Source organism: Lepus europaeus, chromosome 3 (assembly GCF_033115175.1).
Source record: "Lepus europaeus isolate LE1 chromosome 3, mLepTim1.pri, whole genome shotgun sequence".
Classification (NCBI taxonomy): Eukaryota; Metazoa; Chordata; class Mammalia; order Lagomorpha; family Leporidae; genus Lepus; species Lepus europaeus.
In genome coordinates this window covers 130,197,546-130,210,641 of record NC_084829.1, presented here as the reverse complement: position 1 = coordinate 130,210,641, position 13,096 = coordinate 130,197,546, and the positions used below count along the sequence as shown (strand labels likewise).

Genomic DNA, 13,096 nt, shown 5'->3' with positions numbered 1-13,096 from the left:
AATGTAACGTCTCTGGAATTCATCTAGGCTGCTACATTGAGCTGTGTAGTACATTCATTTTCCCACTGACTTAATAATTTTTGTGACAGAAAGCCAGTTTATTTGGCTATCGTCCTGTCAGCAGACATTTGATTTGTTTCTGGCTTGGCTGTCCTGAGCCGTGCTGCTGTGACCATTCCTATGTGTGCCTCAGTGCATATGTGCAATCCTTTTCCAAGGATTTACACTTAGGAGTGGAATTGCTGGCTCATGGGGCATGCAAATATTCAACTTTACAACACAGTGCCAAATTGTTTTTCTAGATGATTGCAGCCATTTAAGCTCCCTGAGTAGCACTTGTTATTATCACATTTCTTTCCCTACCTATTGGAAATAAAATGGTATCTTGGGTGGACATTTGTCACAGTGGTTAAGTTGCCACTTGGGACTCCAGCATCCCATATTGGAGTGCCTGGTTTGAGACTTGACTTCTTTGCTTCTGATTTCAGTGTCCTGCTAATGTGTTCCCTGGGAGGCAGCAAGGGTTGACACAAGTGCTTGGTTCCCTGTTAGCCATGTGGCAGACCCAGATTGAGTTCTGACCTGCTAGTTTTGGCCTGGTCCTGTCTGTAACTCTCTGCCTTTCAAATGAATGAATGAATATTAAATAAAGTTAAATTGTAGCTTACTTTAAATGGTATCTAATTTTCAACTTTATTATTTATAAAATTCATCACTTTTTATATGCTCATGAAATATTCATGTTTCCTTCTCTGTAAAATATCTGTTCTTGTCTTGCAATTTTTCCTGTGAGGTTGCCCCTTTTCTTTTTTCTTTTTTTTGACAGGCAGAGTGGACAGTGAGAGAGAGAGAGAGAGAGAGAAAGATCTTCCTTTGCCGTTGGTTCACCCTCCAATGGCCGCCGCGGTTGGCGCGCTGCGGCCGGCACACCGCGCTGATCCGAAGGCAGGAGCCAGGTGCTTATCCTGGTCTCCCTTGGGGTGCAGGACCCAAGCACTTGGGCCATCCTCCACTGCACTCCCTGGCCACAGCAGAGAGCTGGCCTGGAAGAGGGGCAACTGGGACAGAATCTGGTGCCCCGACTGGGACTAGAACCCGGTGTGCCGGTGCCGCAAGGCAGAGGATTAGCTTATTGAGCCACAGCGCCTGCCGCCCCTTTTCTTATTTATTTTTAAGAGTCCTTTATATATTCTGTATTCTACTACTTTACTAATTGTGTCTATTATAAACATCTTCTCTGAGTAGTGTCTTGCCTTTTAAATTTCCTTTTGCTGTCTTTTGACAAAGACAAGTTTATGATTTTAATGTTGTTGGAGTAATCAATCATTTCTCTTATAATGCTTTTAGGAAATCCTTTCTTATAATGAAGTAATTAAGAAATATTCTTGGGTTTGATTCAAAAAAATTTTAAAGTTTTGTCTTTAAGTTCTTAAGCCATGTAGGATTTGTTTTCTCCTCTTCCTGCACCTTGCTATCTGTTGTTTGCGTCACTGCACCCACAAGTTCTGCTATGATGTTCCACTAGTAAAGTTAGCTATATTTGCATGAAGACCAACTTTCCTAATTTATATAGCTATCAAATATCTTGATACTTTCCCATCACTGTCTTATTATTCCTTAAGAATACCTTGGTTATTCTTGAGCTTTTAAATAGTTCATATGAATTTTAGAATTAGTTTATCATGTTCTTAAAAAGTCATTTTGGGGTTTTGACAGGTTTTGGATCTTGATCCAATATTGTGGAGTTGTAGACCGATTTGTAGAAAGGCCACTTTCCCGTGACAGCCTTTCTGTGAAGATGGTGAACCTATCCATTACGTAGGGGTCACTAATATTTTCTAATATGTTTTTCATTTTATCCACAAAAGCCTTGCACATCTTTCATTAGTTTTATTCCTAGTTACCTTACATATACATTTTCACAATTGTAAAAGTTTGTATTTTGTTTCTTAGTATGTTTTTATATATTGATCTTGTATTTAGTTGCTCTGAAAAACATTCAATTACAATAAATTATATGTGCATCATATTGAATTTTCTCTTAATCACATCACAAATAAACAATAATTTTTCTACTATGTTTCCAAATCTTGCACTTCTATTTCTCCTGTTGAGTGTAGCTAAGAACTTCCGGAGTTCAGTTCCACTATCTAAGTCATGTTAGCTCCAGGTTTTTGGTAGATAACTATACATTTAAAAATTTTTTATTATTTTGACAGTTTTTTCTTTTGTTACAAAGGGACGTTGAATTTTATAAAATGTTCTCTGCAGCTTTTAAAATGAGTGTATTTTTCATCTTTAATTGGTTAATACAGGATGCAATATTGACACAGATTTAGATAGTTCAAGTCAATCACATTTCTGAAAACCTTCTTTACTGATCCAAGTCATTCAGAAATAGTGCCTCTAAAATTGAGATTTCAGTGTGATAGGATATGAAATATAATGGGCAATGCAGTCATGTTTTCTTTAGTTTATTCAAGTTCCTTTACTGCTGTGAAAACATTGTTGCATGTTTGGGATAAGCTAGAGCGGGTGTTCCTGGTTCCTGGTTTGTATGACTTTGTTCCTGAGTGAGGGGATCTGGTTTGAGGATCAGGGTCATACAGACCTTATAAAATAGGTTGGAGAGGGGCTGGCGCTATGGCTCACTTGGTTAATCCTCTGCCTTGCGGCACCAGGTTCTAGTCCCAGTTGCTCCTCTTCTAGTCCAGCTCTCTGCTGTGGCCCGGGAAGGCAGTGGAGGATGGCCCAAGTGCTTGGGCCCTGTGCCCGCATGGGAGACCAGGAGAAGCACCTGGCTCCTGGCTTTGGATTGCCGTAGCAGCCATTTGGGGAGTGAACCAACAGAAGGAAAACCTTCTCTCTGTCTCTCTCTCTCACTCTCTATAACTCTACCTGTCAAATAAAATAAAAAAAAATAGGTTGGAGAGTATTTTAACTTTTGATCTCCTGAAATAATTTGCATAAGTTTGGAAAACTGTTTTGAAAGTAAAATGTGTCTATAAAACACTTGAGTCTTAAAAAAAAAAACACTTAGGTCTTAATATATTTGTTGTAGAAAGACTTTTATCTTCCAATTAAATAGGAATTTGGTTGTAATCTGGGTGAATTATATTTTTCTAATAAATTTTCCACTAATATATGTCTCACTAGTCATCTGGCATTCACAGGAAGTGAATCTACTTGATATTTTCCCAGTGCATTTGTAAAAACCCGGAATGTTAGAGCATTTTAGACTCCTTCATGTTTTTGTGTTTTACAGGTGGCATCTGTTTATGTCCTGGCCAGCTAGACAGTGGGTCCACCTTGACTTAAGTGTAGTTCAGCCAGGTGTCTGCTCAACTAATTTTTCTAGAAATAGTTTTTTTGCTTGTTTGCTCAAAGATGAGTATCTTAGCTTTTTCTACAGGAATATGTAAGATGCTTCCAATGTACACAGTGTGTAGTGAACATAATTGAGAGTTTGATGATGATTTGGAACCTGCATTACATGGCAGAGTACTGCAGCTATAAAAAAGCACTGAAAAGGAAAAACACAAACAAGGTCAATAACAGACCCTTAATTTACAAACATTGTACAGAAATCTTACCATTTTCTTCTCTAAAATGTTAAATGAGTTTACAGAAACATTCGTTTTAAGTGTGAAGCTTCTGAATAATCTGGGTTTCCATATCCATGGGTGATTCAGGAATTAAAGTAACTTTCTCTGGTCTATCAAGAGCAGAGATTATAACTCCAGTGGTAAGTAATTAGCTCATTCGTTATTAAAAACTGTTCCTTTGTTAACCACAGTCAAGGCCAGGTGTCACTACACAATGATGGTGCTTACCGTAGTGCATTACTGAGTGCAGAATGACAGCCTGTGATTCAAGTTTTCAGGAAGTCTCAAATCACCACTTGAAACACGGAATTCACTGACACATATTTTGGAAATACTTTGTAGGAAGAAGTTGTTAGTTCGGATTCTGAAGTAGATGAGCATATTAACTGGTTCCAGCAAGAATACGTGAAAACAGAAAAGGACTGGAGAGAAATTGACAAGAGGATGAGCCAGACCTTGGGAATAAGAAGAAAGATGATCAGAAGCGGAACACCTCTGAAGAACATCTTTAAAATGTTTCCTTTCCTGAAGTGTCCTTATCAGGTATCTTTATTTGTTTATAATATTCTGATCACAGGGTCCACAATGATTTTTCCCCTCTCTTCTTGGAGTGGCAATGGGACAGTGTAACAAAACACTGGGTGAGAATCTCAGTAGGGTATGAGGCCCCAGGGGCTGTTTTTAGGACCAGTGGGCATGGATTTCAGGAAGCAAATTTGGGTAACAGTCACTGGCTGACTTCAGCATGAGAGTTCCCTGTTATTGGGAGTATTGTCGTGGCCGCTGCTGGTGGTGGTGGGGTGTCATTACGTAGGGGGATTTTGACAATGTGGCTCATTTTCCTTTACATGCTTTTAGACAATTGTGATCATTTTAAGGAACTTCTAGAATCCAACTTTACTCAAAATCTCTTCATGATCACCAATCATTTCATGAAGTGGCCTTAAATATAGAAGTTTATTGAGTAACTCCAATATCCTTTCATTGACTTTAATTAAGGGAGGAGCATTCTAGAGTCTTATGACAACTATAATGTGATTTTAGCTGTAGCATATAAGGAAGGCTTCATCAAAGTTTTTACACATGTCCGCATTTCATGGAAAAAATCTGTAGGTGCAATTGACCAAATTGAAAATGAACATTTTACATATTTTTCTCTCCCCCTAAAAAACTAAATAAGAATTTATTACATGTTTACTTTTAAAAACAGTGTCATTTATGAACACATGAGTGATTACTAGGTGACAGGCACGTTATTGCAATCTTTCCACTGGGATCAAACTCACAGAGATCCTTCATGTAGGTCATTTTTTTTGCCACAGTGTCTTGGCTTTCCATGCTTGAAATGCTCTCACGGGCTTTTCAGCCAGATCTGAATGCCTTACGGGCTGATTATGAGGTCAGAGTGCTGTTTAGGGCATTTGTCATTCTATGAGTCTGCTGTGTGGCCTGCTTCCCATGTTGGATCATTCTCTCTTTTTAAATTCTATATATTGTTATTAGCAGACACTAGTCTTATTTATGTGATCCCTTTGACACTTATTCCTATCTACATGTAGATCCTGGACTTGTAAAGAACATGATTGGAAAAACTGGCAAATCTGAGTGGGTCTGCATTAGAGTTTCCTGATTTTGAGTGTCCCTGTACTTGGGAAATACACAGGAAGAACTAAGGCATAAAGGGGCATCATGTCTGCATCTTATTTTCAAGTGGATCAGAAACTGGGATTTGGGGTGGGCATTTAGCTTAGTGGTTAATGTGCCCACATCTCATATTGGGGTACCTAGGTTTTGATCCCTGGCTCTGCCTCCTGATTCAAGCTTCCTGTCCTTGCAGACTCTGGGGAGCAGTGGGGATGGCTCCAGGGACTGTGTTCCTGTAACCCATGTGGGAGGCTTGGATTAAGGTCCTGAGTCCCAGTTTTGACCTGGGCCCTTGCAGACATTTGTGGAGTGGAGTGAACCAACAACAAGAGTGCTCTTTCAAATAAATTAATAATAATTTTTAAAATAAGAAATTGGGAAAGTTGAGTGAAGGTCATTCCGTGAGCTCTCCTTTACATTTCTGCAACTTAACTGTAAACTAGAGGTTATTTCAAAATAAATAGCTAAAAACGTTTCATGGGCTGAGGGCCAAGGAAAGTGGTGTGAACCTTCAGTTCACCTTGATCACGTCTCAGTGCTGAGAGAAGCACTTTCTAAGGATGTTAATCTAGATGAGTAACACCTAGGGTGGCCTGATCAGAGTCATGATGCCTTTTTGAGAATGGGATTCGAGCTTTCTGACAACTTAGCTTTCAGACCTAACCTTGGGGCAATTAACGATCTAGCAAAATACTCTAGGAATGTTGAGGCCCAATGAATAGGTTGTGACTCTTCACCTGAAGTTGTAGGGCCCAGTGATGATTAAATTAATTCAGGCTGCTATGGGTGGTTAAGAAGCTGACACTACCACTCTGACAAAAAGTGGGGGAGGAGCAGTGGTGATGGGGTTCTCTATGGGGTAGAATTTAGGCAGCGGAAGGAGCAGGTGCTTTTGGGTAAAGGAGGTTCTGTAGAGGTTTCACTTTAAGCTTCCAGTCAAGTCTCCGGCACTTATATTGCTTTCCCACTGTTTGCTTTCATCTGAACTTACCATCTCTGAAGCACTGCACTTGCCCTTGGAAGATACTATGCCTAGGTACCTTTCAAGGGTTGCTTCCTAAAATCTAATAGAATTTTTTTTTTTCTCTATTGTTGGACACTGTCAAACCATAACCATGAAGTTGCCCTAAAGAAATGTAAGATCCTAGGATTTTGGCTACATGACCCACATCGTCAATGCATGCATGTATACTTTGGACACCTCACTTAGTTGATTCTGCACCCAGAGTTTTCCGTCTATAGATTTAGAATTTTGCCATATCCAGTTGTTATCTTTTCCTGCTCACTTTAGACTTCTATTCTTTCTTCCCATGCCAAGTCTTTACTTTGCTTTTAAGGTTTCTAAAAAATACTTAGTATGTATTTTAAACTAACATTTGAAGATTAGATAATTCCAGAGTTATTTACTTCCTTACATTCTATATCTTACAATTACTTGTGACCTTATATATCCATTGATTTTTGTTTTATCAGATGTTCAGAGAAATCCAACTTCTTACAAGAACAGATATTTACAAGAAAACAAGGCACATTTTGGAATCCTATTCAGAAAACATACTGACTTCTCTTTCAGTGGTGGACCATCCAATCAGTGTTGCATTCCAAGAAAAAATAAAGCAGTGCACAGATGAAGACATGCTGAAATGTTAGTAAACGCTGGGGTTGGGGTGAACAGGTCTAAGTTATCTGTATAATTCAGAATACTTAGAAAAGCTCCACTTTGGTTGTGAGTGAAGTTCAATGAAACCACCACTGTGAAAGAAAAGATTTTTTTCAAGAAGGAGCAGAGAGAGATTTATAAAGTATACTCAACACTGTTAAAATTATCTTTGGGGAGCTAGTAACCTGTCAAGTTTATGACACAAAACATAGGGTGAAGCATGATAAAATCATCCTGGCAATGGACAGAGTACAGAATTATTCTCCTGGCAGTGCTCTGGAAGGCAGACAGGAGATGTCAAATGGTTTATTAGAAGAGGATGTTGGTTTAACGAGGTCTTGGAACACTGTTTTAAGAAAGCTAGCTTGTTTTCTGAGGAAAGTAATCATTTTATAAATCCAGATGTTCTAGTACTAGCTCTGCCTACAGCTGCTCAAAAATTGGTTTCCTTGGATTCTAAACATGTTTGCCTCAACAGATATGAAGATGATGGCCACGTGTTTACTCCTCCCAAATGTTTTTGGGGATGACCCCAGTCTCTTTGTTGTCGTCAATGAGAAGGTATGTAGTGCGTTAATGACCACTGCTTGGCATTTTACATCTTCCTATGGTAATTTGTTGAAAAGTAGACAGTGGTCTGTTTTGAAGTGTGTTTTATCATCTTCATAAATATGCTCAATTGCAACCAGTTCATTTACTCTAACATCACAGTAAAGTTTAGGGATGTTATATTATTTAGCTATTTTATGTATCACGCAGTAGTGACTCCATTCTTTTTTTCAGGTACAAGTGTCCACGCCTGTGCTGGAAGTTAAAAACCCTTTCAACATCAATGCTTGTGAAATTTCTTTATATTTAGACAGAGAGAGGCTCACAAAGGTAGACGACTGTGTCACAGCCGTGGCTGCTCTTGTGGCTGCCTTTCAGGTATTTGGGATCGAGTGTCCAAGAAGACTGTTCCAAACCCTAAACTTCCTAGACACACTGATTTTTGACGTTCACAGCCCCCATTTTCCTTCTTTGAAAGAAAAGGAAAAGGAAGTAGGATTTCAACACCCACTTAATAATATGCTACATACTGCATCAGAATTTGCTTCTGGGACGGATGAAACTTTGTAACCAACTGTCTTGATTTAGTGCTGTGGTAGAGATAGATATTAGAAAATCATCTTGTATCAAAGATGCTAATGAATTTCAATACCTTTTATCTTTAGATACTTAAGTCCTTTGTGAAATTCTCTCATAAAATATTACCAAAAGAGCTCTTTATTTGTGATATGTGTTCTTAGAAATTTCATGATCAAAGTTATACTTCCAAGGGTGTGTTAGTTTTTAAAAGACACAACACTTCAGATTTATTCAAATCCTTTGGCTTGACATATGACCTTGCACTTTTTCACTCAGTGTGCCTACTCTTGAGAGACTTCACCACCAGAGGCTGCACACTGTGGTCTGTGCCTGCCTCTTTGATTTGGATGTTGTTTGGAAACACTGTGAACTTGACCATTTTAAGAAGGAACACGTATTCCCCAGTTCCTTTTTCCCCCAGATGACCTTCTGGCTTTGGTCTCCTTCCATCACATGTTGAGAACAAAGGCGAATGCATGCCTCACGTCTCTTCCTCGCTGGTCTTGTTGGCATGAGTCCTGCTCTCTGTGACCTGGTTCATCTTCTGCCTCCCTCCCTTGAAACATACTGCCTTTTCCCGGAAGCCCACTGGCTAATTCCCAGAGGCCCATGTTATAACTTTGTTCTGGCCCTACCAATGGCTGCACAAGTCCTTTTGGGACCTAACAAGACTAATGTACTGTCACACTTTTCCAAGTATTTCATACAGAAAAACTACAATACAGTTTTAAGGTACCCTCTGGTGCTATTATCAATGTTACTTATTAGTTCTAAAAGATAGAACTAGTTCATCTGGGGACTGAAAAGAAACCTAAGGGTATTAATATCTGGTTACAATAGAATAACATTTCCTAGGTTACTTCATCAAATTCAGTTTTTTAAAAAAAGCTAACGAGGGGCCAGCGCTGTGGCATAGTTGGTTAAGCCTCCACCTGTGGTGCTGGAATCCCATATGTGCACTGGTTCCTGTCCTGGCAGCTCCTCTTCTGATCCAGCTCTCTTCTATGGCCTGGGTAAGCAGTGAAAGATGGCCCAAGTACATGGGTCCCTGCAAGAAGCTCCTGGCTCCTGACTTCAGATAGACTCAGCTCCAGCCATTGTAGCCATCTGGGTTACAAACCAGTGCAAGGAATTCTTCTCTCTCTGTCTGCCTCTGCCTTTCTCTGTAACTGTACCTCTCAAATAAATAAAATCTTAAAAAAAAAAAAGCTGAAGAAAGATTTATGGAAGGAATCATTGAAGAAATATTTTTATAATATACATCTCTAGAAATATCAGAAAATATTTTATCATTGAAATAATGTCAGCCTGCTATATTCCATTCTCTGTATAAGGACTGTTCATAAAAAAATGCTTGCTAATGACATAAACAGAAAGGGAAGATCAGGAACCCATCTCTACCACAACTGTTCATTAACGGTATGGACAAGCAGAGGAAATAACAATTTGACACATCTTTTATTTTGAAACAAAAATTTCCATTCTTAATTTTATTTCATTTCATCTGATTATATCTAGGAGAAAACCCCAGACTGATGTTAATGTGTCTTTAACACATTATGTTGTTTTTTTATAAACTAGTCCATATTCCCCAGTTTCTATTTCTTCCCTTTCTCTAGAATGTTCCTTAAGAACTTTCCCTTATTTCCCCCCAGTCTCCCCCCTCTCCCTTTAGTTCTCCATGTTTCCTAATCTTTTCTCCCAAATGAAGCTCTGGAGCTCTTAGGGGTTCCTTTCTGTAGAAGGCACACACCCTCTATGGCTAAAATTGAAGGAAGCCTCTCTTTGCAGGGAAACTGCAGTGAAGTTTGTCAACAAAGAAGACAGGAGCTGACCTTGAGAACAGAATCCTGTCCGTTTTATTGTCTTTTAATGGTTTCTCTATTCCCAGTACACAGCATGGGCCTGCCCCTTGATAAATATTCCTTATTGCCTATTCTGTATTTTCCTTGAGGACTGAATCCACTCTACAGGTTTCAAACTGGAATCCTTGAGTCTGCGGGTTGCTTATCCTAGTGATTATGACATTAATTAAGATGCCCACATCCCACACTGGAGTACCTGGATTTGATACCTGGCTTGGGCTCTGGTTCCTCACTCCAGCTTCCTATTAATGCAAATCCTGTGAGGCAGTGGTAGTGCCTCAAGTAATTGGGTTCCTGCAGACTTGATTGAGTTCTTGGCTCCTGGGCATTTGTAGAGTGAACCAGCAAATAGGGTATGTGTCAGCCTGCCCCTCCTAACCTCCAAAAGAAGGAAGCCGGTGGGACCTATCTGCAGACAGAGGCCCGCATTTCCCACCCTCCCCTTTTGCTTTCTCTCATGTCAGGCTCTCCCTGCCATCTTGGCTCCCTGATTCTTCTGCTTGGACTTGTCCCTGATAGAGCAGGGACAAAGTTTCCCCTTCTTGAGATACTCTAAACCCTTTGCCACCTGAAGGAAGCTTAATGCCTTGCCTCTGAGAGATCCCACGATGCTTAGAGTGAGTGAATATTTTAAGTAAGATTTCAAAGTCCTTTTTGTTACAATATTTGCTTTATACAACAAAGAAAAAATTCCCAATGGGGATGAATCCTACTTGACCTAAGAATATGATTTTTCAGTGTGTCACTCATCACCTTGCATCATCTTGGGACAGTGTTGAATAATCTGGAATCCTACAGTCTCTTTACCAGGTCTCTAAAGCCTATATGCTTGATGTTCCTGCTTTTGGTCTGGCTCTCCTATTCAACAAGCTCTCTGAGAAATCATACATATGTAAAAAGAGCATCTGCAATTCAGATTTTATTTCATTCATATCAGATATAACAAGTGCAACTCGAATGTACAAATTCTCAACAAAATATTAAAAAAGGAAAAAAGCAACAATGAAAAACTTCTCTAAGTAGATTCATGCAAAGAAATGAATGGGCACTACAGATGTCACTGACCCTGTTTTACAACCTGGAATCATGACAAATGCAAAGGGCTGTTAACAGACCTCCAACAGCGGCCACTCGGGGAAGTCCAGCATGGGGAAAACCGAGAGCTAAGGAAGGAGAGGTGGGACCTCTCCAGAATTCAGACAGCATGCTACAAACTCACTTTACTATTTTTAAAATTGTCCTTGAATAAATGTCTAGTCCTGGAATTAGAAAGTACATCCAAAGACTGACAAAATAATTTATCTTTTGCTTTAGAAATGCATTCTTGCAAAAGAAACACTACCAGCTATTAGTTGCTAGATAGTCAAGGGTTTCATTTAAAGTGCATTTGTTTGCTCACATACATCGAGGAGAAGTGTTCTACAGAACAAGGAATCCTTCCATCATGGAGGTTCTTGAATAACTGCTTTGGGAAATCACCTCCCTGGGCTGTGAGCCTTTAGCATTTTGTGTCCATGGTGTTGCTCCCTCATACTTTGCTTTTTTCAGTAAAATCTATACACTTGCTCTTCAGCCAACCCTGAAGAAAGCCTTTGGACTTACAGGATGCTACAAAGATCTGAGAAGGAGCTCTTTACAGATTAGTGTTTCTGTGACAGAATGAGGCTTTCATTTCTGTAAAACACACTAGTTACTTCAATGACAATCAGACAAACTCAGGATAATCACATACATCGTTCAAGAGCCTTACATACATCCCCAAAGGCAACTGCATCCTCCTCCGACACCATCTGATTCTCATAAGCACACGGGGGCACCGTGCGCATGAGACCGATGCCACTCAAATACACTACCTAATTGATTATGTTTATATATTTTATTTCTCAATTCCATTCTTTTATATACATGTTTTTGGTAATTATAGTAAAGATGCTGGTGAAAAGTACTTTGTTTAACATTTCATAATGCGTGCAAAAGTAAAAACACTGATTCAAAGAAAAGTAATTTTTACAACTATTCAGCCCCGACAAATATTATGACAAGCAGTTAAGCAATATCATGACTTGCAAAGTTAACCTTAGCATAATGCTGCAGTTCAAAATATGGCACAAAAGGAACAATACAGGTAACAGTCCCACTGGCTAAGATTAGCCAGGTTTTGACTAATTTGGTTTAAGTTGATATTTGATTATATAAAAAGGCTTCTGAAAGTATTGAAAAAGAAACAGTGTACATGAAAGAGAATTCAACAATGTTTACAAAATGCCAAAATTTCTTATTCTGCCCCCCCCTTAGCCATAAATAATTAATGAAGTCCCCCTGTCCCCCACCCTCCCTGGCCTCAAAAAGATTTACAAAGATAAATTTAGCTCAGTGAACAGAACCAAAAGATGACTGTTTTTAGACAGTACCTGGTTAAAAGCTCAAGCACTTTCATAAGAATTCATATACATTGTCTCTTGAGGAATATAAATAATCCGATAGTGTTGCTCTTTTGAGTTTTGGAGACTTCTCGCTTAGGAGTTATAACCGTCCTTGTGCTTTGAATAAAACATGAGCTCTAACTCAGAAAGCTGATGGCATTCAGAATTCACCATCTTCAAAGTTCGTTGTGAGAATTCTTCTCTGCAGCTTTGAACATCAGGATAGAATTGAAAATTTTGAGAGCAGGGCCCAGCTTAATACTCATAATTTTCACAATGTCCGTCTGGGTCATAAGTAGAAACGCTTCTCCATCGATTTGCTAGAACAGGGGAAAAGCAAGAGATCATGCATTAGCTGGAGGGAGTGTTGTGGGAAATAGTCAAGGTTAAGTGACCAGCTGGCTGTTGTCTACCTGGCAATACTGAAAAAGGAAAACACAGGCGTTCATGTGTGTAACATTTCCTAGTATTCAGACCTTCCTGATCTATAACAATACCAAAGATGTGGGCTGGGAGCAAAGTGGAACTCATTCGTTTGGAAACTCCCAATTAGGCACTGAGGCAGACAGAATATGGAAAAATTTGGGATACCTCAAATCCAGTTCGTGTGACAGGTTTTAAATTAGAGAAGACAGTAGATAGACAAATACTGGGGACATACACACATTCAGGCACATGCATCAGCTGTATGCTAATACAGCTTAAAAAATTCCATGCAAAAAAAGTAAAAGATAACGTGAATTTTTTATGAACTTTCTGAAGCCCTCTTGT

The 13,096-nt window shown here is 39.2% G+C and overlaps 2 protein-coding genes across 8 annotated transcripts in view; one reads left to right on the top strand and one right to left on the bottom strand.

Annotated features, from left to right (window-relative positions):
- Nucleotides 1-8,028, top strand: part of SAMD3 (sterile alpha motif domain containing 3) — a 53,440-nt gene extending 45,412 nt beyond the window's left edge. Inside the window, exons 7-10 of the mRNA XM_062187267.1 lie at nt 3,948-4,148; nt 6,723-6,894; nt 7,388-7,470; nt 7,693-8,028. Coding sequence (XP_062043251.1) covers nt 3,948-4,148; nt 6,723-6,894; nt 7,388-7,470; nt 7,693-8,028 — 792 coding nt within the window. The remainder of the gene's footprint in view (nt 1-3,947; nt 4,149-6,722; nt 6,895-7,387; nt 7,471-7,692) is intronic.
- Nucleotides 8,029-11,763: 3,735 nt separating this feature from the next.
- L3MBTL3 (L3MBTL histone methyl-lysine binding protein 3) overlaps nt 11,764-13,096 on the bottom strand; it is a 145,679-nt gene continuing 144,346 nt past the window's right edge. For all 7 annotated transcript variants that reach the window (XM_062186748.1, XM_062186754.1, XM_062186750.1 and 4 more), the window contains one exon: nt 11,764-12,645. In XM_062186748.1, the coding sequence (XP_062042732.1) occupies nt 12,502-12,645 (144 nt within the window). In that variant the 3' untranslated portion in view covers nt 11,764-12,501. The remainder of the gene's footprint in view (nt 12,646-13,096) is intronic.